At 39.6% G+C, this 27,049-nt stretch overlaps 1 protein-coding gene across 1 annotated transcript in view; it reads left to right on the forward strand.

Annotated features, from left to right (window-relative positions):
- Positions 1-27,049, forward strand: part of LOC121272092 (chondroitin sulfate proteoglycan 4-like) — an 84,996-nt gene that overhangs the window by 34,563 nt on the left and 23,384 nt on the right. Inside the window, exons 2-5 of the mRNA XM_041178535.1 lie at positions 8,897-9,060; positions 12,319-15,876; positions 25,648-26,106; positions 26,624-26,800. Of these exons, the coding sequence (XP_041034469.1) occupies positions 8,920-9,060; positions 12,319-15,876; positions 25,648-26,106; positions 26,624-26,800 (4,335 nt within the window). The 5' untranslated portion in view covers positions 8,897-8,919. The remainder of the gene's footprint in view (positions 1-8,896; positions 9,061-12,318; positions 15,877-25,647; positions 26,107-26,623; positions 26,801-27,049) is intronic.

Here is a 27,049-nt window from a genome sequence, read left to right on the forward strand (position 1 = left end):
TTTTGGCAGTTTTAGCTGAGGGAGGAACGTTGATCAGGAGAACACCCTATTCTCCTTTGAGTATTGTATTGCTATGGAATTTCTTACGTCCATTTGAACTACCAGAACAAACAACTTAATGTCTCATCTGCAAGCTATCACCCCTAACTTTGGCAAGACTCAACTGGCCAATATTTATTCCACAACCAACATTTATCCCTGAATCAACCATCAAAAGAAATAGATAATCTGGTCATAGGTTTTTGTTTGTTGGAGCTTACTATGCACAATTGGCAATCATGTTTCCTACATTACAACAGTGACTACACTTCAAAAAGTAATTTATTGGTGGTAAAGCGCTTTGGGATGTCCTGAGGATGTGAAAGGCACGTTTTAAATACAAGTCTTTTCTTTTTCCTTTCTTTATTGCACTGAAATGTTGGTCGGCCTAGAACATATACTCACGTCCTGAAACACATTTAATATATACTGACACCGTAGACCCCAGTAATCCAGTACATAATATTACATAACCTTTGTATATGGCTCTTGCATATCTTTTAACTGTTAACTTTTAAAAATTTGTTCTCAGGATGTGGGTGTTGCTGGCTAGGCCAGCATTTATTGCTTATCCTTAATTGCCCTTGAGAAGGCGATGGGGATCCACCTTCTTGAACCGCAGCAGTTCATGTATTGTAGGAACACCCACAGTGCTGTTAGGAAGAGAGTCCCAGGATTTTGACCCAGTGACAGTGAAGGAATGGCGATATAGTTCCAAGTCAGGATGGTATTTGACTTGGAGGGGAATTTGCAGGTGGTGCCCTTGTCCTTCTAGGTGGTAGAGGTCCTGGGTTTGGAAGGTGCTGTCAAAGGTTCTGACTGAATTGTAATGCCTTGACATGAAAGAGCTGTGAAAAGTATGCACCACTTTCAAGCTGACAAAATAAGCTATTTTGGCAGTTCTACAGCAAACTTCACTCTGCACCAAGTGCAGACACAAATTTCACCCTTTCAAGATATTGTAAACTGAGGTGTGCTATTATCTGCAGTAAAGCAACAGACTATTTTCTAACCGATAAGTAGTAGTGTTACACAGTACAGATTCAGGCAGAAGTTGGTAGAAGCAGCCCCCTGTGGGGTTTCACCAGCTGCAATGTGGGCATAAACTTTTAAAAGCAGGGCTACATGTTTTGTTTTATTTCTGTTGTAGTAGTACCTGAGGTATACAGCAAATACAATTTTACTCTCACTGCTACAATGTGTCTCAGTTCCTACGTCAGATTGGCACCTACCACTGGATCCTTGTGACACTTTTTTTTTCCCATAGTGTCCATCTTTGTGGACCTCTGGGAGAAATTGCCAATTTGTGAGTAGGAATTGGACTGAGACTACACAAACTCACTTGGGAAGTTTACAGTCAAAAGGTGAGGGAGATTTTCATGCTATCAGTCTGGGCTGGAACTGAACATGGATCCCAGAGAAAAAAGGACAGTCAATCATCCAGTCCTTGCATCCTGTTAAAAAATTAGGTTTAAAAACTGAATAAAATGAGTAATTCCAGTAGAAGGTTAGATTAGAATTGGATGATCCAATGGTTAGTTTACATACTTTTCCACTCTTCCAGCTCAGAACTAGCTCAAATGTCACGACTATAACATATTGTAAATTAGACATGAAACAATTTTACTATAAATTAAATCATAAATCTACCTTCAGAGGAACAAAGAGTATGAATTAATTTGTATTTTAAGGGAAGCATCAACATCCTTACATGAATTGGAAATGGCATATCAATAGTATTTATTATCTTGACCTTTAGGAATCTGTGCACCACAGTGACCAAGCCCAGTTTTTCTTGGAGTTTTCTTTCTTTACATCTTTTAACAGAAATGTATTTAAGGCATACATTATAAAACCAAATCCTGTTTGACTAAACTCATGGAAACCAAATTATCTGTTAGTCATCCTTTCCAACTTTTAATGAAAGGCCGAGGCTGTTTCACTATGTCACAACTATCTGACCAGCATATTCCTCAGTTCACTCTACACAGCTAAAAATACATGGGAAAGAATAAACTTTCCACTAATAAAGATCCTGAGAGCTTACAGTACACCAAATACACAGGGATTGCCAGCCTGTGTGATTGCACAGGATGCATTGGGATTGTCTGTCCGCGGAATTCCATGAGAAGCATTGGGATTGTCTCTCTGTGGTTACAATGCATCCAGTAACAGATGGGTACCATGTGTCAATGCCACTAATTGACAATCTGATTCAGGGCAGAAACTTGGTGTCTACTGTTATCTGTGATTAAGAATAAATTAGCCTGTGAACCTGATTGTGTCAGACAGAGTGTGAATGTATCTGTTAATATGTGAGACTATTTCTGTGCTTAAGTGGAATTGGGACAGAGTACATACACCAATAGTTGTGACAGTCTATGAGTGAATGTCAGTGATAATGGGTGCATTCATCAGTGAATGTGAGACTGAGTATATGCATCATTGAGGGAGTTTTAACTTCCAAGGAAGGGTGGGTAGGGGATAGGAAAGAAGGTAAAAATTGTCTAATTCACAAACCAGACCCCAACCCACCTCCAACCTGCCCACAAAAAATTTCACAGGGGAAGGTCAGGAAGTGGGTGACAAATTGCTCTCAAAAGGCAGGTTGATCACTAAAATCTTTTCAGGAAGCTGTGCGCTTCCATTTAAAATTATTTTTTAATTTTAACAAATAGAAGCCAAAAGCCTAGGGAATCTGGGCAGGTAAAAGGAGGTGAGAAGGGCTGAATCCATGAGGTAACCACCTTTTATTGTATTACTTCTGGGCCAGGAGAAACATTTGCCATTTACACACCCATTCGGCAAGTTTATTAATGATTTTTAATGATGCAGTTATGGTGGACATTGGCTCAAGTACCTGCCCATTCTGGTACCAGGTACCTTGGCAAATCTGCAGTCACTGAACATGATGTTTCAATAAGAACTTGCATTTAGCCATTGCTTTACAATAAACAGAGCAAGACATAGTGGACTATGTTGAGTTACAGTTGGTTGTTGAGCGATGAAGAAGTTCTCCACTCTTTAGAATAACGTTACTTTCTTCACAGCTTCCTGCCTTTCCTTTATTATAACCATCTGTATCGGCAGGACCTTTTCTGTTCAGGGACTCCAGTCCCTGTGCTGCTGTAAAATAAGCGCGAGGGTGGCATGATGCACACTTTCCTTGCATCTGTAACTAATTAGTCCAGCTTTCCAGTAGTGACTGTTAGTAGCTTAACTGGCAGGAAGAAAGATTCTTTGTGCTGTGTGTGACAAAATTGGATATCTGTTACAAAGATCCAGCTTACAGTTTGTTTAATATATCAGCCAGAAGAAATTTCCTATCCCGTGAGAAAGGTGTCAAATGTGTCCATTGTAAGATTCCTCCAGGGCTAAATTTCAATTTTATGCATGAAATAAATATATTTGACATTTTAAGAAATGTATTTTCTATGTGCTGTTAATAGTGATAATAGGTTGAAAAAATAACCTGCATTCAACTTGAACGCACAAATATTAACTTCAAGGAAGAAGGAAAAAGCACACATTAAGCCAGATAAATATCTAACAAAGTGACCAGCAAAAAACCCTAGCTATTGGTTCTGACCAGGAGAGACCAATTTCCTCTCTAAAGCTCTGCATAAAGTCCCAGCTTTCTCCTGATGATGATTATCTAACCACATAATTTGCAGTTTCTTGTTTTCTATATGTATATTTGACCAAATAACTTCAGTTCTCCATGTTACCTAAAAGCTAGTAATCCCAAATTTTTATTTACTGCTAGTGCGTTTGATACTGCAAATCAGAAGTCAGGGCCTTGAACATGGTGTTAGTACAGAATAGGAAGTCTCTTCATTACTAGCATAACAGAGATATTTTAAAATTAATAATTTATAAACAGGATGTTTAAGATGCATGTTCACTTTGTTTTTCTGATGTCCTGTAAGCCTCATTTGGGTCAGCAAGTCTCTATCCAAACAGATGGATTTAGAGTGCAATTTTATTAGTTTGGGAATAGAAGAGGGGGATGCATTTGATTATTCAGAAATATGAAGTTGGAGGAGTGCTCCCGTGGGGTGAATAAGAAACTAACTTCCCACATTCAGAGTTATGCAGGCAGCTATTAAGGGAAAGATAACAGTGGGACCATAATAGAAGTGCCCTGTTGTACTCCTCAAACCTGACACTTATTCTTTAAGGAAATGACTGACCTCGGCACACCAACTTGATTACATTTAAAGTGAACTTACCAATTACTCAGAAGCAGGGCATTTATTAATTAATTTTCTAATGGCAAATAGATTACTATTTTTTTCTTCCCCATGTGTTTAAATTTATATAAATAAAAATTTATCAAATACGCTTCCTGAAATGGTTTTTAGAAGGGTATTTTAATTCTGCTGAACTCAGCCTGTTAGAAAGTAATTGTAAGCAGGAAACATTAAAAATCAAGAGCAGGTTTGCACTGATTATCTGCCAATTTTCAAAGTGATTCAGAGGATGAGCATATTCCATGAGGTACAGTTGCCTGGTTGAAATGTAAGACAGAATTAGATTAACAATATTGTTTATAAATATTAATTAATGGGATCTGTGAGATGAGCTTTGCTGTTGTTAATCCTTGAATACTGGCCCCTTGGTGAAGTTCCAATTTTGCTCATTATATTACTTTTCTCCTTGTTTGCCCCATCTCTGCTCAAAGTGCTAATTCTTTCTGCGATACAGCTCTACGGATAGTAGAAACACTTTGGTACATTACCAAGTGACCATTCTTCTGTACAGATCACCACCACACTGAGGGATACATGTACTTACTAAGTCACCTGGGATGGGAGGTTATTTTCTGTGTTAAATATAAATTATTCCAGTGAGCACATATTAAATTTCCAGCCTCGGTGCCATATAGAGATAGTGACTAAGTTCTGGTGGAATGTGCACACTGTCAATTGAAGTTGTCTTGTTTCAGAGTTAAGGTTGACTGGTATTCTTTGTGTTTCTTCAACATATTTTGTTCTGTTCCTCTCCAGCTGCATTTTTCCAACAGGTCTAATATTCTCTGGGTTATCACCAAAACCACTGCTTGCCACATATCCAGTGCTTGCATTAAATCCTTGTTAGCATTATGCAGCATTTGACTCTAAATATACTGACTTAAAAAGGAATTGACTGTCATGAGATGCTTACACATGGCAACAGCTATTGTACTCCAAAGCTAATAAAGATGTTTGATGTTATAAGATGCCATATAAAAATTCCTTCTCCAATGGTGTCTTTCTGCTGCAGATATTGTTACTGAATGGATATATGGATATTTGTTTGCATTCTCTTAGTGTTGCTATTAGTGGTTTTGATGATAGGAGTACTCAGCTGTAGACTGGGGCCAGTAGACAGATTTCAGAGCATCATAAGGTCTCTTTCAGTCTTTGCAGTCTGGAGCATATCGCTCAATATTGAGCTATACAGGCCAGCACAGCACTGTGTGGTCTGATATTGCACAAAGAGACCAGAAAGATCCTAAATTCAATCTCCGATCTCTGTTGAACAAATACATTTCACCAGGGTGTTGATTGGTCTCAGAGGTTTGCACGCTTTCTCCTTATCTCTGACATTTTTTCTTTCAAAACGCTTCACAGCCTCACCCCACCCTTTTGGGTTGTCTTCTCTAGCTGTATACATCAGAATGTACCCTTTGTTCTTCCACTCTGGATTCTTGTTGTTTTCCATACCACTATCAGTGGTCAGTTTTTGAACTAGGATGTGTGGCCTCTGGAATTGTCTTCCACTTGGTCTTGTTCCCTTTATCACTACCTAAAAAGGCCTCATAAAAATCTTCCAACCCAATCCCCCTAAGTTACTTAGTTTCTAGTCAGCACCTGTTGTTCTTGTCAAGCAACATGAGTAATACTTTTAAGTAAGAAGAACATATAACTCATACTATGTATAGAGGATCAGCCATGAACATATTGAATGGCAGAGCAGGCTCAAAGGGCCCAATTACCTATTCCTGCTCCTATTTTTCTATGTTGCTATGTAAGCTGTTGGATAGCAAGACTTTAGGACAACATCACAACTAACCACAAATGAGTCTCACATGCAAAACAATTATCAAGTAAAATGTTTCCATAAGAATTTCATAGATGAAGGTCAGAATAATCAATTAAACAATTGTAGAACACGTTAAAATTTCAGTTTGAAAGAATACACTGAATATAAAAACAGACTTTGCAGCCTAATAATGGAAACAGATGAATATTGTGGAAATACTGATATTGGCAACAGGTCAAGAGAGTTTCAGTGGATGGGTTAATTTAAAAAGGTTTGTGATAGGGGAAAATAATTAGCATAAGGTGTTAGTAATAAGTTTTTCACTTCTGGGTTCAAATCTGATCCAGACTGATGGATTGAAAATCTTTAAGGATCCTTTGTTAATTGGGTTTTTGTAGTCTCAAGTTCACTCTTGCTGGATATGGACCAATACTCAAGCTCTGTCTTATTCAGCTTTTACCAACACAGAATTAGCAGTCTCTTTCAGAGAGGCCACAGGATGCTGCTTCCATTCCACAGCACTAACACATTACAGGTGGCTCTGAATAACCTAGAAATACAGTCTATTCTAGAAGCCTTCAGGTCTACTTCTTTTCATTAACCCCAGAGTTACAATCCTGAATGAAAGAACGTAAAGGACAAAGACATTATATCGGCCTAGATGTTGTGGTCAGCACTGTTTCAAAGCCTTGGTATTTGTGAACAAAAGAAAAATTAACCAGGATTTGTTCCCCATTGCTATCCAGTGACCCCTGTTGGAAAGTGTGCATGTTTGGATATTATGGGCAGAGTCTTTACATCATTGGGTGGGCGGGCCCAGGAACGGCTACGCAATGGACCGCCGCCCATGATTGGGCCCCGACCGCAATTTCATGCTGGCTGGCAAATTAATGGCCAACCAGTGTGAATCACGCTGAAACGCTCAGCGCTGTCTGGGGGGTGGGGGAGGAGGGCGGGCATGGAAGTCAGCGCATGTGCACAGGTGTGCTCAGTGAAAGCTCGCTGAAGGCACAGAGCTGCCTCAGAGAGCTGAAGATTTTTTCACATTATAAATGAAGAGTTGAAAAATAATAAAAACATGTCCTCACAAATGACTCTCACCAAAAATGCAAAGGCCTATTCGCCCACCTGCCAACTGAACAGCAAAAAATTCCAAATAATTAATTAATTAAGAGCCTTAATAGGTCTCTTAATTGTTGGCAAGTGCGCTGCCACCTCTCGTGCCTGCCCACTGAGCAAAATATCTCGAGAGTGTGCGATGACGTTGGGATGCTTGCCCAAAGTCATCGTGCACTATTTTACTCCCATTCGGGTTGGGCATGCACCCACCAACAAGGGAAATATTCTTCCCTATGTAGACTAGAATTGGGAGAACCTTCATGGTAAAATAGCTGGCCAAATCTAAATACTTAGGTTGATAATGTGTGAAGAATGGCAATTCAATGGAGTTATGTGAAAAGATGCTCAACATCATGGTACTTCAGCCAGGGGAGAAAAGGGAAGCACATTAGGGGAATCGGAGCCAGACCAACAGTGAAACGACCGTGTAATAAAAAGTGTTAATGCTACTGATACCATTTGTTGATATTCCTGTCATTGTTGAATACAGTGTAAGGGCAAAATACGTTGAAAGCTGCAGATTCTAGTTAAGCAACTAAAATGTCAAATGCTCACCCTAGAACTAAATGTACATCTGAAAAAATTGCCCTTGTAGTATTTGAAAAAGACACTGTTTGTGATTATTGTTTGATGTACATTTGCTTCTGAAAGCATGCATGCTCTGTGAAGTCTTTCAGTAGATTGGTCCTACAGCTGCAAGCAGAGTTCCTTTGAGTAAATCATAATCACTTGCTATAAAGCACAGAACTATTGGGCTAGTCAGTGCCTGCTATCCTCAAGTAAGGCTTTGTGATGATGTTGGATCATATTTTAATGGCACTGCTGCCCAACAACCTATTTCAGCCTTTTAGACATTCTGTCAGAGAAACAAATAATCTGGGGGGAAACTAGCTACTCAGGAAATAGTGAGTCATTCTATTGGGCCCATCATAAAACAGCACTTGTACTCGCTCACTACTTCTGCTCTGCACAAACTGATGAATAGCAGACTGCAGCCAAATCACCGAGATTTTTTCCATGCAAAAGAATGGAGCCTTTTTAGCAACTTAGATTATAGATATTCTGGAAAAAGAGTGCACACACCCTCTTTCTTCCTCTCCCCAGCCACCCACGCTGTATCTTACTCACACATATTCACCTCTTTACCCAATCACTCGTATTCTCAGTTGCACTTTTTTTCTCAAACTTGCTTACAATGTCATGATGTGATTTTCTCCACCTTGGGCACTGTTGCTAATTTTGTCTTATCCGTGTAGGAGAGAGAGAGAGAACTTGTATTTTTGTAGCATATTTTGCAACTTCAGGACATCTCAAAGTGCTTTGCAGCACTTAACAGCACATAACAGTGTTATTTAGGTGCTCCTATATAGAAATTCCCAAGTTTGATCTGCAGCTTGTGCAGTGTTCACTGATCAGGGTCATAATAGGGATGCTGCAATTGAACCTGGCATTAAGGGACCAGGGAGTGGCAATGGGGAGGCAGTGGCTTAGTGGTACTGCCACTGGATTAATAATCAAGAGACATCCCCAGGGGATCCAGATTCAAATCCCACGATGACAGATGGTGAAATTTGAATTCAATAAAAAACTACAATTAAAAGTCTAATGATGACAAAGAAACCATTGAGGGAGATTGGCAAGAAGAAAATGTATCTATTTTGTGCTACTTTCTTTGCGTTCATGTAGACTTATATTTTATTGTTTGTTGCAGTATCTTTCTTTGGAGAGAGTTACATGGAAGTGAGGGAGCTTGGGGCTTTTACCTCCAGCAGGCTCTCCATGAAGTTCCTGACCAGTAGACAAAATGGGCTTCTTTTCCTGGCTTCAGGTCATAGTGACTACCTGCTGATGGAGTTGTATGCTGGAGCATTGCAGGTACAGTATTATGTGAGATAATTTGTATTTATACTAATTGTGAGATAGAGCCATAATAATGATACTCATGGTCACTTAGATGGGCAACTGTCAGTGTGAATAGTTTTTCACACTGAGTGAAATGTCTCAAAATAATTATCATAATTGGATTAACAGAGAAGAAATCCTTGGTTAGTGCTTTCAATGCACAGACTTATCTCACTTTCCTGCCACATAAATGAGCCATTTGAGTGCCACTTGTATTCCAACCAGCTATGCTAACTTGTTTTATGGGTTTAGTTCATGTACATCCCAGAATGGCTCCATGCACTTATGTTGGAGTCTACACTTCAGACTGACTTAGAACAGTGTAGTCTGGAAAATAGTGATGCATTCAACCACAAATAAATTCCCTGACTTGGGTATTTCCAGAGTCAACAGTTTAAAGTGCTGATTCTTGCAGAAGTGCATGAAGCTAGTCTAGCACCAAGAGTTTCCTCGGGTTTTCTCACACACTTTGGCAATGTTCAACAGAATCTTCATTTACACACATAAACAAAATCTGCTTCAAAGTTACAGTGACAAAGCAGGAGAAGCCATGAGGAAATTCTGGGTACAGGATTTTTAAGGATTGACTGCATGACAAAAGAAAACAAGAAATATAATTTGGCTTGTTGAGTTTGTTTATTCCACAGCCATATATGGCATGAGCAATTATGGATCATATCCAAATCAATTTAATCTCCTGAAAAGAATTTATCCCACCCCCAAAAATAAATTGGCCAAAATTCAAGGTTATCTATCTAACTTCACGTCCTGACCATCTGCTGTTCCTTAATCCATCTACTTAATTGGTCCAGATTCCTTTTGCCTTTAAACTTTCCATTTTCTGTACACACAAGTCAAGCTGGTATGTAGTAAGTGTTGCATCAGATGATGGATTCAAATGTATAATGCAATAATGCTTATTTCACGGAATTTTGTGCATTGAGCCGTATTTCTCATTGCTGTGAGGTCCACACACTCATTAGTGTAAAGCTCCACTATGCATGTAGCCTGTCCTTCCTCTGTCAGTCAGACTGATCACAATGGGGTTGATAATAGGGTTAAAAACAAAAAAACTGCGGATGCTGGAAATCCAAAACAAAAACAGAATTACCTGGAAAAACTCAGCAAATACCTGCAAAAGACCTGCTGAGTTCTTCCAGGTAATTCTGTTTTTGTTTTGATAATAGGGTCTTCTCTTCAATGGCCAATGCTATTTAAGCATTGCACACACCTATAGTGCAGTAAGCTGGCCTTGCTTTATAAAATGGCACTACGTGCTGAGGGATGCACTAAATTTTGGGGCAGCCGCTGCATAGGCACTATCTAAGGCCTTTCAGCCATGGTGCACCGAGAGGCTGGAAATTGTCTGGAACCCCTTGGACTATATGCCTCATATTGAACGTATATTGCAAATATTACATGCACCTCAGAATGCAACATGATCCATGTAGAAATTTCAATATCATTGCACTTACAGTAATGCCCATTTTGGAATGGTTTTTAATGTTGTTTTAGATATTTTATGAATAAAGTATATTTTTGCAAAAATAAAATGTGGGCAGCTTAATGGGGAACTGGCTCTAAATAGTGGCAAGCTATCAAATTCTGGGTTATGGCATTAAGAAGCTATTTTTAAGTGGAATTTTTGCAAACCAAATGGGTAATCAAGAACAAAGAAACACCAAAATACCTGCAAATAAACACAGCAGCTATTGACAGCAAGGTAATCCCTTTTAAGTTAATGAACAGAAACATGGGAAGGAGCTTCCTATGCAGCACGATTCCATTCAGGGACTATGTCTGGATCATTGTGCAGATACCTCAAATGCACTAATGGATGCTTTCCCCAATTAACTTGAAAATGTTATAATGAGCCTGATGGACATGCATTACTGCGTGTACTGATGATAGGGCCTCATAATTGGCAGCTCAAGAAGAAATGTTTTCTTTATTGACATTGATAATTGATTTTTGCCTTTCGGGCATTATCTCCAGAAAGGTTTTCCATTCTTCAAACCTGCTTTAATGTTTTAGATTTAGGATCTGTTAGAGGGCAATGAATTAGAACACCCCCACCACTGAACTAGAAACTTGGAACTGCTTGGCTCATACTAAACTTTTTGTTTAGGGTGAGGGAACATGGACTGTAGCTGCTACAGCAATATACATAGAAGAAGCACTACGACCATATTAGTAATTATTTATACCTCATGTCCAACTAGAGATAATGCAGACAATGCATTTCCAAAGCTGAATGCATAATCCAGGCATTGCCTAGAAAACTGTCCCTGGCATGCAGAGGTTTTAAAAATGAAAAATTATCCATCACTTGTTGAACCAAGGTTTTCAAACACAGATTAGGTAATGGGAACAAAAACAGAAAATGCTGGAAAAACTCAGCAGGTCTGACAGCATCTGTGGAGAGAGAAACAGTTAACATTTTGAGTCCGTATGACTCATACAAACTCAAAACGTTAACTCTGTTTTTTTCTCTGCACAGATGCTGTTAGACCTGCTTAGTTTTTCCAGCATTTTATGTTTTTGTTTCAGATTTCCAGCATCCGCAGTATTTTGCTTTTATCTTAGGTACTGGGAACTGTTGAGAAAGTAGCAATCACTAGGGTCAATTTCTTGAGCCAACTGACTTTGGTTTATTGTCTTTTCATACCATCTAGTACATGCAGTGAAATAAATCTACTGATATTGAAATATTCAGTTGGAAATATTCCATTTATTGAAGTCCCATGTGTAGCCAATACAACCACAACTCTCTGTTCTCTTTTATTCTGCAATTGTCTGATTTTAGCTCAGCCTCTGCTCTTCTTAATGGAGCTTCTCCCAATCTATATCCTTCCACTAAACAGACATTTGTATCTTTAAACCCTATAGAACATGGGACTCCCCTCTCGTGTGCTTCCCAATCAGTGTACTGTGCACTCTCATTGGCTTCAGTCCACTTTCTGCTTTACTCTTGGCGCAGGACTAATTCAGCCCTACAGAACAGAGCACTCATAATCCGACAGAACAGAACAATCACAATCTGACAGAACAGAACAATCACAATCTGACAGAACAGAGCAATCACAACACGACAGAACAGAGCAATCACAACCCTAAAGAACAGAGCAATCACAATCCAACAGAACAGAGCAATCACAACTTCACCAACCTTGCTGTTTCCAACTTCCATGATTCCCATTATAAGTTTTTTTGTGTGTTTTTATCTTTCAGGTGAAATTAGAACTTGGATCTGGAGAAGCTGTATTGCATTCTCAGACAGGCTTGAAGCTTAACAATCTTGTTTGGCATGATGTTTATCTTGTGCATGAGAACAAGACTCTAAGTTTGACTGTAGATGAACTCTTCACAACTTCGGTGGAGGTGCCTGGCCATCCTGATAAGCTGAATATCAACAATGCCCTATATGTGGGTGGACTTGGAGAGGCGAAGATTCCTTATTTATCAAGGCAATCCAGTCATTTTAGAGGCTGCATTTCCAAGGCTGAGTTCAATGATTATGACATGTTATCCTCACTTGCATCACATCCTGAGTATAGGACTGTTTATGAGATAGAGGATGGATGTAGTAATGTAATTGTAGCGGGAGACAATTATCCTACCAACTTTCTAGGGCCAGAATCCTACATCTCCTTCCCAAGCTGGAATGCAAGAGAAGAAGGAACATTTGAGTGCTTTCTGAAAACAGTGATTCAACATGCCCCTTTGCTTTATCATGCAGGATGGCAGACAGATTTTATTGTGTTAGAAATTACAGATGGTCACCTCCGCGTTTTACTTGACAACGGAAGTGGAATTGTTGTACTAGATAATACTCATTTTGTTAGTGATGGAAAATGGCACAGTGTTAATCTGTTATTTAATATGAACCATATACAAATTAAAGTAGATGATGAATTATCTCAAAAGCAACTAACTGACAATGAGAAGACATATCTGGACCTCCGAGGGCACATGTTCATTGGTGGAATAGACAACAAAGCCTCATTGGAATTAATTAAACGTGGACTGTCCTATATGTTGGTGGAAAGAACAGTATCTGGCTCCTTCGTTGGCTGTATTCAAAATATCCGGGTAAACTTAGAGAAGAAAAGTTTGGCAGATGCATTAGTCACCAAGGGTATTGATACTGTATGTGAAGATGAAGAGAGTGAGGGACTGAAGGAAGGCAAGAATAAAGTGGAAGATGAGATTTCAGCAACAGCAATTCCGAGTTTTTGGGAGGTTCCAACAACTAATGCACCTTGTTTGCTCAGTAAGAACATATCTAAAGTCTTCAGTAATTTTACTAGGCTATTAGATCTGACACCATTAATTGTAAAAGAAGGAGGAATTTCCACCTTGGAGCTCAATCACATTCATCCCACTATTGATCTAAGGAGAATTGGGGTGAGAAATTCCCAAGTAGTTTTCAAGATAATTCAGGATGCAAGACATGGGCATCTGGAACTTAATATTCCAGGTGCAAAGAGTAGAAAAGCATTTACCCTATTAGATGTGATCCACCATCATATAACATACCATCATGACGGATCTGAAGGGTCACTTGACCAATTAACATTTGAAGTATCTGCTCATAGCAAACAAGAGATCCCAAACTGTTTAAGACAGGGTCAACAGTACATTTTTACTATCAAGATAATCCCTATCAATGACCCACCTAAACTAATCTTCCCAAATGGAAATCTTATGATGATTCTTAAAAATACTTGGAAAACCCTTGGTCCGGATGTCATTCGTATTGTAGATGCTGACAATGTTTGTTCTGAGTTAAAAATTATTATAGTCAATAAAGAAGATCCAGGTTATGTTGAAGACATGAGAAACCCTGGCCAGAGAGTTGGAGAATTTTCATGTCAAGATCTGAAAGTGGGAAATATTCGCTATGTTCACAGTGGAGCCAAAGTTTCTGAATTATTGCTTCAGGTCAGTGATGGAGAAAAAATAAGCAACCCAACTCCTTTGAGAATTGTGGCCTTGAAACCTGATGTGCAAGTGGGCAACAACACTGGTTTAATTCTTCCACAAGGAGGTGTCAGTCTAATCACCATCAGCAATTTGTCTGTGGAGACAAATGCAGTCAGGCAGAAGGTGGATATTTTGTACAACATTACTGAGCCATTATATTATGGTGAGGTGCAGAACCTTGACAATAACGGGGAATGGAAACCGGTGAAGATCTTCCATCAGGACGATATAGAACAGGGCCATCTTCGATATTTCAGCACAGATCCTGAGTTTCGCAAACATGACACAACAGAGAAACTTGAGTTTGCAGTGATAATTGGACAGAAAATCCTTGAAAACAATACATTTTTTATAAAAATAAAGAGGGCCAAAATAACACTGGTAAGGATATCTCCAAATGAATTAAATAATGTTAGACGAGGAAAGATTACACAAAATGAACTGGAAGCTGCAATAGAAGGCCATACTATCCCTGCTGATCTGTTCAGGTATGTTATTTTAAAGTCTCCAGCTAAAGGAAAGTTGCTGGTTCTGGATGAGGAGCTAAAAGTAGGTTCCACCTTCACCCAGGAGGACTTAAAGCAAGTAGGTCTTACTTATGAAGCAACAGTTAGAAATGCTGAAGAAACCCAAGACAGCTTCCAGTTTCAAGTTTTTGTTGGAGACCAACACTCCCCAGTATATACTTATCCAATATTGATTGGCATTGATCCAGAGGTACCAATTTTAATGAGTAAATCATTGGTTGTGGTAGAAGGAGGCATACAAACCATCACCAAGGATCAACTTTTCACCATAGGTCAGAGCACTACTGCTTTTGTGTATAATATTACTCAGGCTCCTCAGCATGGGAAACTGTTCACACAGACAGACCTTGAGAAACCTATCACAATCTTTACGAATGACGACATTCTCCAAGAGAGGTTGATGTATAAGCATGATGACTCTGAAACTTTAGAAGACAAGATTGTTTTTGTTGTTGTGGAACAGTCTAAAGATGATGAACCTGAAGCAGATGTGATTCTTGGCACACTGAAGATTTTAATAAGACCAACAAATGACCAGCCACCAGTTCGAGTGGTGAACAAGACATTTAATGTGACATTAAATGGGCAACATTTGCTAACCACAGCTGAACTTCGTTTTCATGATGCAGACTCGAATTTTGATGATTCCCAATTGATTTATACCAAATGGGGGATCTCCAATGGTAATATTGTCTCTGCAGATGACACTGCCCATGAACTCTCCCGTTTTAGTCAGGATGATATGGAAAAGAAGCGTGTGCTGTTTAAACATCATGGAGCTCATCGAGGAACTTTCCAGTTACAGGTGTCTGATGGTGTGCATCAAACTATGACTGTCTTGGAAGTGCATGCATTAGATCCGTTTCTGAGAATAGTCAATAATTCCACGTTCTTAGTTCATCAAGGACAAGAGTCACCTATCCTTGGCTATCTTCTTGGTGTGGAGTCCAATATGGACATTTGGAGTGAAGAGGAAATAGTATACCGAGTAACATTTCCACCTAGTCATGGAGAAATTCTAGTAAGTGGTGAGCTGGATCATTCTTTCTCGCAGAAAGATATAAACGACGGCCTCGTGGTCTATCGTCATGACAACAGCAGGCATTCAAGAGACTCTTTTAACTTTGTGGTTGAAGTGAAAGAGGTCAAAGCAAAAGGAACTTTTCCCATTTTAATTTTCAAGGAAAGTCACCGGCACCCACCGATCGTGGTCCACAATAAAAAGCTCTTTGTGGACCAAGGAGAAGCAAAGAAAATTTGGGATGAACAACTCCTTGTAAGTCTAGTTAAACTTTTTTTTAAAATTCCCTCAAATTTTCTAATGTCTTTTGAATGCACCAACTCACACTGTCTTGCAGTTCCACGGGATTCTCTAAAATGGTGTTTTGCCCTTTTGAGTGAGACACTATCATTTATTTAAAAAGCAACTAAATTGGCAGCATGCAATTTGAGACACATGCAACCCAAGCCCCTGAACAAAGCTCACTCAGCTTGATGCTAGTGCCTTGGCCCAGTGAGGAAACACATTTCTAATAAAATAAAGTGTACCAAGTTTGGTTACTTCTGCAAAGAAATTCAATGTTCCAGTAGTTCTGCTTGAAGAAATTGACTGTGCACAAAGATGTGTCTGTTGTGACTAGTTTGAGTAGTTAGTCGTCTCCTCCTTCAGGCTGCCACAATCCACCCTGAAAGAAATTCTTGAGGTTGCTAATTAGCAGCAGAGAAACTGAATTATTTGCCTAGATTTTTTTACATTGAATAGCTGATACCAGATGGATTTGATTAGTTACATCTGCTTTAGATCAATGGTTAGGTTGAGAACAGTTCATTACTAGAACTCCAAACCTATAGTTATTTTAAGACTTCATAAGAAATAGCTTAAATTGCATCTAGTTAGATAACAGGAAGCCCTTAAGGTGTTAATAAATTAAGCAGGATTAGTGACTAGTGAGAAATTGACAATCTCTTACCAGACAGACCCCTGGAGTTGGAGAATGTTTCTATATTATTTACTTATGGTCACTGAGTTGAAGTTGCAATGTGTATCTAGAATTGATTTCTTAATCACAAAAACATAATATTGGATTTGGCCTTGGTAAACTGTTTTTGTTGATGACATCATTTAGTTTGATTATTCTTGACTTATTTACCAATTGTAGCCAATATTTTTCTTGTAAGCACTGGCTTAAATAAGCAGAAGTGTCAGGTTAGCTAAATTGATAGGAGTTCAAACTTCATTATACATCTAAGCACATAATTTGCACTGACAATTCAGTGTGGTATTGAGTGAGTGCTGCAATGAAGTGCAGTATTTTGATTAAGAAATTACACCCAAGTCGTTTGTTTGTTCAGGTGGATTTCACTAAACTATTCAAAGAAGAGCTCAGGAGTTCTCTCTCAATCAAACCTCCTTTGACACCCAAAACATAGGAGTCATAAATTTTCTGTGGTATTTTGCTATGCAGAAAATTGGCTGCCACATTTACTGACATAACAGTGACTACAATTCTGTAGTCATTTGTTGGCTGATAAAATGCTTTGGGATGACCCACTGGTATAATGAAGCAATATATAAATTCAAGTTCATTTGTCTCAATGTCTGAGCTGAAATCTCAAAGTACTGTCCTGTTTGGAGAATTATGGAATGCTGCGAAGCTGCTGGGGGTTTAAGGGTTAATTTTTCCCGACTTCCAGGCTCTGATTAACAAATAGAAAAATTTAAGCTCCTGCTCCTTACTTGCTACTCCTGTTCAGATTTAACATCCTCCTTCTAGCAGTGTCTGTGTTCCTGTCAATCAAATATATAATTATTAGAAATTATTCACATTTCTGCCACTTCAGCTTTGAATTTCATCAATGATAATTAATTATCCTCCAATCTGTTGGTCCAGTCTAATTAATTAACAAACTGAATTGAATTACGTTATTCTTTGCTTCTCCAATTAAATCAATAAATAATGAATTGTTTGCTATCTTCCCTTGTCTTTATCTGCTTGAGTAATAAATTCTCATTGTCAGCTTTACAAATAGACACTAAAGACACTTTAGCTGCCCCTTAAGTTGCTAACATTTTCCTCTCTTCTCTGTTAAGTACATTAATTACGTCTGGAGTATCAAGGTGAGGAGGAATTTCTTCACTCAAAGGGCAGTGAATCTTTGGAATTCCCTACCCCAGCGGGCTGTGGAGGCCCAGTCATTGAGTATATTCAAAGCAGAGGTGTATAGATTTCTAGATACCAATGACATTAAGGGGTACGGGATAATGCGGGAAGATGGCGTTGAGGTAGATCAGCCATGATGTAGTTAAATAGTAGAGCATGCTCGAGGGGCCTAATGGCCTACTCCTACTTTCACTTTCCGACGAACTGCTTTTCAGACATCATCCAAGTAACCATTCTTTATGTGGCCACTTTGACAATGAGTGTCAGCAACCATTCATGTATCGGAGGCATCACACCAAGCTTAATGCCATCTTCGTGGAAGATTAATACTTTCCAACAGGGATTGTGATAGTGATCCGATAGGGAACCCTAGTCAGTTTGCTCCCTTCTTATTTCTGGGACACTAAGGACAATTGTGGCACCCAGGTTCTGCCCTAGTTGTCCTCACCCCTTGTCCTCACTTATCACCCCACCAGCCTCCGCATTCAAAGGATCATCCTCCGCCATTTCCGCCAACTCCAGCATGATGCCACCACCAAACACATCTTCCCTTCACCCCCCTTATCGGCATTCCGTAGGGATCGCTCCCTCCGGGACACCCTGGTCCACTCCTCCATCACCCCCTACTCCTCAACCCCCTCCTATGGCACAACCCCATACCCACGCAAAAGATGCAACACCTGCCCCTTCACTTCCTCTCTCCTCACCGTCCAAGGACCCAAACACTCCTTTCAAGTGAAGCAGCATTTCACTTGCATTTCCCCCAACTTAGTCTACTGCATTCGTTGCTCCCAATGTGGTCTCCTCTACATTGGAGAGACCAAACGTAAACTGGGCGACCGCTTTGCAGAACACCTGCGGTCTGTCCGCAAGAATGACCCAAACCTCCCTGTCGCTTGCCATTTTAACACTCCACCCTGCTCCCTTGCCCACATGTCTGTCCTTGGCTTGCTGCATTGTTCCAGTGAAGCCCAACGCAAACTGGAGGAACAACACCTCATCTTCCGACTAGGGACTTTACAGCCTTCCGGACTGAATATTGAATTCAACAACTTTAGGTCGTGAGCTCCCTCCCCCATCCCCACCCCCTTTCTGTTTCCCCCTTCCTTTTTTTTTCCCAATAAATTATAAAGATTTTCCTTTTCCCACCTATTTCCATTATAAAAAAAACCCCACTAGAGCTATAACTTGAGTGCCCTACCATCCATTCTTAATTAGCACATTCGTTTAGATAATGTCACCAACTTTAACTTTAACACCTATGTGTTCTATTGTACTATTGTCGTTGACATCTTTTGATGATCTGCTTCTATCACTGACAAAAACAGAATTCCCTGGAAAAACTCAGCAGGTCTGGCAGCATCGGCGGAGAAGAAAAGAGTTGACGTTTCGAGTCCTCATGACCCTTCGACAGAACTGTTCTGTCGAAGGGTCATGAGGACTCGAAACGTCAACTCTTTTCTTCTCCGCCGATGCTGCCAGACCTGCTGAGTTTTTCCAGGTAATTCTGTTTTTGTTTTGGATTTCCAGCATCCGCAGTTTTTTTGTTTTTATATTTGCTTCTATCACTGCTTGTTTGTCCCTACAACCACACCCCCCCCCTCCACCTCTCTGTCTCTCTATCTCTCCGCCCCCCACATACACACCTTAAACCAGCTTATATTTCAGCTCTTTCCTGGACTCGAACTCAAGTTCTGTCGAAGGGTCATGAGGACTCGAAACGTCAACTCTTTTCTTCTCCGCCGATGCTGCCAGACCTGCTGAGTTTTTCCAGGTAATTCTGTTTTTGTTTTGGATTTCCAGCATCCGCAGTTTTTTTGTTTTTATTTTTTGGTTTTACATCTGCCCTAGTTGAGGTCAGCTGATGTAGCACAGACTTGGCATTGACTTTGATTCATATGATTCCGCTGGATTTTGTGATTACCAACTGAGTTATGGAGGGTGGTCCTTATCTGACTTGTTAACCTGCTATTAGATCCTGCAATAGATAAATATTAAGATGAATCATTGGCCTTCCTTATTCAACAACTCTATAACCCTTTGAGTGAAATAGTTCCCTCAACTTTCCTGCCTGCCTCTACTCCCTCATTTTTAATTCATTCTCACTGGGATTTGAACCTTTTGCCACCAGGGATAATTTGCCTGGAACAATGTATGAATTCCCTTCATAATCTTAAAAACTTTTCAATTTTGTGACCTCAAACACTTCATTTTCCCAAATCAAAATCACTCAGCTTCCTTAAACATTCTGTCTAAATTAAACTGGAATAATCTAGAATGTTCTGAGGAACTGTAGGCTCACTCAGCAAGAAGCTTAGAAACCTCCCTTTGATTCAATCCCCGTTCAGTTAATTTTTTGACCATTTTTATATTTTTTAAATTCCATTCAATTTACTTTTTCATTATGTGAGGCCATTAATTCTGCTTTTAATTTTCAGCATTGCAGGTAACTTTTAATATTTTGTTCAATTTATAAGGCATTGATCAGTCCATTAAGCACTGGACCTGGAGTCAGAAGTCCTTAGGCTTTAATCCTGCAGGATTCTGCTTCCCATCCTTCTGAAGTGGGTGAGCCTTAGGATTCAGTGATAGCATAGTGCTTGAGTGTGACATATAAGATCTATAGATCTCGTGAGCAGTAAAAATTCAGGTCAGCACTGCCTCACACTACCATCTGGTGGTGATGTGACAGGATTTGCGCTTTCTCTCTCTCACTTTACAGCTATGATAGTCTGGCCTTCTTAATGGTTATTGGGTTTAGGAAATGTGTTTGATTACTTCCGAAATTCTTTCATAGGGATTTGATTCTGTCTTAGGATAATTGGTACCACTTGCTTGGCCAATCCCCACCACTGTGAAAATGTACCCCTTATTTTTGCTTGAAGCTTTGGACTTGACCTTATCCTTTATGTTCATTCCACAGTAATGAGGTGAAACAGTTGCACATCTTTCTTCATGCTCACTGCAGAATCTGGAATTACTTTCATCACTTTATTGCCTCTCATTTAAATATACTGATGGTTATCTGTGAGAATGCAACTTAGTTGCTGCATGTCAGCTGTTCAAAGCTGTTTCATAGTATTTAGTTTGGGTCATTGAGTTTAAACCCAGCTGGATAAGTTTAGAAAGGGAAATTTAATACTTGGAAAAATTCTCTGTTACCTTATTTTAATTTAACTCCTGCTTACTATCTTTTATTTATCTTTAATAGAAAGTATTCATTCTACTGATTGTGCTAAAAGTTCCCTGTTGTGTAAATTGCCATCTAGTTTCTCAATTATGAAAATATTTTCCTTTTTTAAACTTTTTATTTATGATTTTTATCTTTGGCCATTAGGCTGCATAAGGCTCGGTTATAGCCATACATTGAGCACTAAGCACAATTCAGCTGACAGCCCATAATAACTTGCAATTGTATAAAACATTTAATATAAAAAAAGCTTTCCAACATACTTCACCATGGCCAAATTTGTACAGAATTTACAGCACAGAAAAAGACCATTCAGCCCAGCTGGTCCATGCTGGTTTATGCTCTGCATGAACCTCCTCCTACCCTACTTCATCTAACCCTATCAGCATATCCTTCTATTCCTTTCTCCCTCATCTGCCTATATAGCTTCCCTTAAACATATCTATGGTATTCACCTCAACTATTTCTGCATGGTAGTAAGTTCCACATTCTTAACACTCTCTTGGTAAATCCTATTGAATTCTTTGGTAGATTTATTATATTCATGGCCTGTAGTTTTGGTCTCCCCCACAAGTGGAAACGCATTCTCTATGTCTACCCTATCAAGCTCTTTCATAATTTTAAAGATCTCTATCAGGTTGCTCCCTCAGTCTTTTTGCCAGTGAAAAGCAAGCCAGGCTATTCAATCTTTCCTGATAGTTATAACTTCCAGTATCGTACTTGGAAATCTACTTTTTTTTTTTGTTGCACCTCCTCCTGTCTCTCTGTAGAAGCAAGGCTGATGAAAGTGGACTGCAAAGATAAACGACAGGAGAGTTTGAATATAATTGGGAATTGGGCACTCAGCTGGCAGATGGAATTCGATGGCGAGAAATACAAAGTGTTCACAAGGGGGACAAGAAATTCAGGAAGTAATGATGACTTAAGTGAAAGAAAATAACGCGCATGGAAAATGAAAGAGATCTGGCTGTCCTGAATGGCAATAAATTGAAATTATTGCAACAATGCTTGGTGGTAGTGAATAAAACAAACCAGATATTAAAAGGTCAAAATTGAGCTGAAATAATAAAGTAAGTCTACTACTTTATAAATAAGTGGTGTGACTGCACTTGGAATGATGCGCAGCATTCTGGTCATAACAGTAACAATTTCTATTTCCGTATTTATACCACTGCAGTAGAAAAGGATATTGCAGCTATTGAAAGGATACAAAAGGGAGCAACAAGAATGATTAAGGGAATAGAGGAGCTGAATTTTGAAGAATGATTATTGTAGGCTAAGTATGTTCAAATTGAAGAGAAGGGGTGATCAGATTGCTGTTTTCAGGATTCGATAATGCTGACCATGACCAGTTGCTTCACCTTGTCCAGAACAGAACTAGAGGATTCAATCTACTGTCGAAGGGTGGGTGGGGGGTGGGGTGGTGTGGAGGCTAAATTCAAAACTAATATGCAGAAACACTATTACAGTGAGCGAGTGGTTAAACTTTCAGACAGACTCCCTACAGAGACAGTGGAGGCAATTGGTATTGATTCATTCAATTGCAAATGAGATAGATTTCCCTCAGAAAGTACTATTTTGGAATCCAGTAGATGAGTAATTTAAGGTATGATGTTTGGTGAAGTATAATGTGATTAGGAAGAACGTGTGACTTAGGTCCAATGGTTTTCAAATCTCTCCAGCACTGGGGGTTTTCCCTACCTCATGCCTGGGTCTATTGTAGACTCATTGATAGAGATTGATCCCTGTGATTAATCAATAACTCCATTATGATTGTATAATGTGACTACCAGGATGGTAAAAGGTGAACTCACAGAATCACAGAATTGTTACGACACAAAAGGAGGCTATTCAGCCCATCGTGTCTATACCAGCTCTCCAAATGAGCATTATGACTCGTGCCTTTTCCCCATAACCCTGCACATTGTTTTTATTTAAATATTTAACTGATGGACCTTGGATTGTTTTCATCCAATAACCCCTACATTCCTATTTACCCAGCTGAAGATATCTCAGCAGTGATGTCAGGTTGAAGAATCTCTGACCATTTAGTCCAGAGAAGTCGTCAGGAGAAATTATTCAAGAATAAAGATATTTAAAGGGCTAGAAAAATTGAATTCCAGTAATCTGTCTGAGATCGTCACAAACTCCAAAACTAGGAACATGGCTGATGGGTAAAAGAGGGAAGCACAGAGAGTGTACACTTAATCACTTTGCACAGGGGAGTAAACATGTGGAATGGTCTCTGGAGAAGTGGTGAAGGCAGAGAGTGTGGGATATTTTAAGAGAAAACTTGGTGGATGTTTAAGAGAGTAGGCGATTGAGATCCTGGGACCGGATGGATGGATAAATATTTTATGCTCCTGTACTTTGCTTTATTTCTTATGTGGGAATTTCAAATAATGAGATCCAGATGTGTGAGATTAGCATTTGAACATTTTAACTGAACAGTATGAATTTCTGCTGTCTGCCATTTTACCAGCAGTGTTGGCTGGGCTGCAGCTCTTGTTGAAATAGACCATAGAAGAAATTTCCTGAAAAATGTGATGTTGGCCAGAGGCCATTGTGTAAGGTCCGAAGAAGAGTCACACGGACTCGAAACGTTAATTCTGTCTTTCTCTCCACAGATGCTGTTAGACCAGCTGAATTTTTCCAGCATTTTCTGTTTTTGTGTAAGCTTTATATTGTGCTAAGACTATGCTGATGATGCTGATTCCTGATGTATGTTTCTCATGTAGTCAGTTGTAACCCAGCATTAAACTTGCTGTGATTCACTAAGGGTCCACAAAGGGCAGTCTTCCTACTGAAGGTATATCTTAGCAAGTAGGCAGAGGTGAGATCATTAACTTTGAGCTAAAAAGGATAAATCAGAATACTTTAAATGCTGAAAAGCTACAAAGATTGGAGTTCCAAAGAGACTTGGGGTCCAGGTACACAGATCATTAAAATGTAATTGACACGTACAGACAATCAAAAAGGCAAATGGAAAGCTGGCCTTTATATCGAGAGGACTGGAATACAAGGGAGTAGAAGTTACACTTCAACTGTACAAAGTCTTGGTTAGACCACACCTGGAGTACTGTGTTCAGTTCTGGGAACCAACCTTAGCAAGGAGATGAAAACAAAAAATGCTGGAAAAACTCAGCAGGTCTGACAGCATCTGTGGAGAGAGAGATAATATTTCAAGTCCGTATGACCCTTCTTCAGATCTCAAGGAGACATTGGCCTTGGGGAGAGTGCAGTGTAGATTTACCAGAATAATACTTAGACTCCAAATTACAATGCGAGATTACACAAACTGGTGTTGTATTCCCTGGAATTAAGGAGGTTAAAAGGGCTGATTTAGTCAAAGTATCAAAATATTAAGGGGAAATGATAGGGTAGATAGAAACTATCTCCGCTGATTGGGGAGTCTAGGATTAGGTGACATGGTCTAAAAATTAGAACCAAATCTTTCGGAGTGAAGTTAGGAAACACTTCTACACTCAAAGGGCAATTGTTGCTAGATCAACTGTTAATTTTAAATTTGAGGCTGATAGATTTTTGTTAACAGAAGGTGTTAAGGGATATGGGGCAAAGGAGGTTATATGAAGTTAAGTCACAGATCAGCCATGATCTCAATGAATGGCAGAACAGACTCGAGGGGTTAAATGGCTTGCTCCTGTTCCTATGTATAACAGCTTTGGGATATTTTTTATTACAGTAAAGGTTTTTTATAAATGCAAGCCGGTGTTTACATTCAGGATGCCACTAGCTTTGTGTCTGAATTATCTGCCTTACAGACACTCCCCATGATTTATGAATATCTAATACATAACTTTAAAAATGTTGGTTGTGTTACACCATTCCATTTCGTCATTCATTGAAAATTCCTATGCGAAGAAACACATCATACAAGTGCCATTATCCAGCCATGCCTGCAGGAGGCGGTCTAAATGCCTGTTCTCCATTTTAAATCTGTCGTGGTGAGGGTTTTGTTATTGCAGCTTTCCCCTGCCACATCAACCCATCACTCCACGCTGTCATAACTTTTGGAAACTGAGCAGACATGTATCAGCCAACGTTATCACAATCCCCTGCACCCCCCTTCAAAGATGTCTACACCCCCAGGAGAAAGCAGTGATCTCTGCCCCAGCTACAGAGTTGTTCAATATTTCTCCCTCCTTTTGTCAGTCTGACTTTTGTTTGTTGTCTGACTGCCCCCTGCCACTTGCAGTCTTAGTGCTCATGGGACATTGTCACCCCCGTATGTGTTATGCAGTACACCATCCGCCACCCATTCAGAGATATTCCTAGCCTAATTACCCTGTATTTGTTGATTGTCATTATAAGCAGTTTGAAAGTGGTATTTCCCTAATGCTGATCAGTGTTGCAGAAGCTATGAACTGGATCGTGGAGAATGTCTTCATCATTACCAGCACCTTTGATATCCCCGTGAGATTGTTTATTGAGAGTTGACCTGAGACTGTCTTTCATTGAAGTCTTGTGTCTTCTCTCAAATTGATGCAAGAATGTATTATCTTTGAAAGAATTGTGAGACAAGGTTACTCATAAAGCTCCATGGTTCATGTCCTTTTACCTTGGTGTGTCAAGCCAGGGGTTAAATTGGTTGCCTGTTGTTCACTGAATTACCAAGCTATATTGTTTGTGTTTTAAATGAATGTATTTTGGTTTTTTTTTGTGCTTTCTTGGACAGGTCTTTCACAACGATAGTGTTCCATCAGATTTGATCTACTCTGTGAAAGCTGCTCCTGTGAATGGTCAGTTGGTCATGGTGACTGAGAGCCTGACCGGCCAACAGGAACCCCTCAAGTCATTTTCCCAGGATGATATAAATGGAGGAAGAGTTCAGTATGTTAATTCTAGATTCAGCCCTCAGGGGGATGCATTCATTCTCGACGTGTCCAATGGATTTAAGACGGTGGATGGTCTCACAGTACTGGTAGAACTCATTCCTGATGTAATTCTCTTGGTGACACAGAATATCTCAGTGAGAGAAGGTGATGCACAGGCCCTCACCGGAGATATCCTAAATATTTCCAATTACCTTACCTCTTTGAATTTCGAATTTTATGTTACCAAAGTCCCTAAGCATGGCAGAATTGGACACCAAAGATTTCCTGAAGACAGTGTTTCTTCTTTTACTATGGGAGCGGTAGGTTGACTGGTATTTCCTTTTGTTGATCTTCCTTCTCTTGTCTGATTGCACCTCTTGCAGTCTCAGAGCTCATGGGACATTGCCACCTTAGTATGTGTTATGCAGCCCATCACCCACCATCCATTCAGAGAAATTGCATGCCTTCTGCCAATAGTATTCTAGAACTCAAATGCACAATCAGAGTGTGTCCTCAAAACGCTGCCCTGGTAAAGTTTACAGGTGGCTGCTATGTTTTAGGGGTGCTTAAAACTAATCTACATGTTTCTGTCTTTCTTGTCTTGAAGAACTAGGTAATATTCTAACAATATCCCCTAGGTATGGCACATTTCAGGTACCTGCTTGTTATAGGCAATGGGCTGCTCAGTAATGACCAGTGTCAATGAGATGCGCAAAATACCCACATACACAGCAACTGATCTGTATGGGGCTCTATTGATTTAAATCATTTGCTTAGTATTTGCTTTGCTATTTCTGAGATCTTCCTTCCTAATATTCCTTTCCTGCACATTTTTAGGTCAAGGAAGAAGCAGTGTTTTATTTCCATGACAACAGTGAAACGTTGATGGACAGCTTCACTATAATTGCTAACATTTCAGAGATTGGCAGACAGAGTGAGCCAATGTCAGTGACTGTGACTGTGATCCCCATTAATGACGAGGCTCCTGTTGTTACCATTAATACTGAACTGAAGGTAAGAGTGTTTTTTAGATTCGATCCTCACTCTCGCAATGAGTGACCAAACAAGTTCACTGGGGGGAATAGAATGCTCCCTGCTGATGCCCCAAAAACTCACCCTGTTTAGGAAGGAGAGATAGATACTTTCCAAATCTGCTATCACATACAGGCTTTGGATATTTGACATTGTTGGAAGCCCCTTAAGTATTAGCGGAGAGATAGTGTAACTTTAAAAGATATCAAAATAACTTTTAACTTTGACCAA

The sequence above is a fragment of the Carcharodon carcharias genome, chromosome 32 (genome assembly GCF_017639515.1).
Source record: "Carcharodon carcharias isolate sCarCar2 chromosome 32, sCarCar2.pri, whole genome shotgun sequence".
Classification (NCBI taxonomy): domain Eukaryota; kingdom Metazoa; phylum Chordata; class Chondrichthyes; order Lamniformes; family Lamnidae; genus Carcharodon; species Carcharodon carcharias.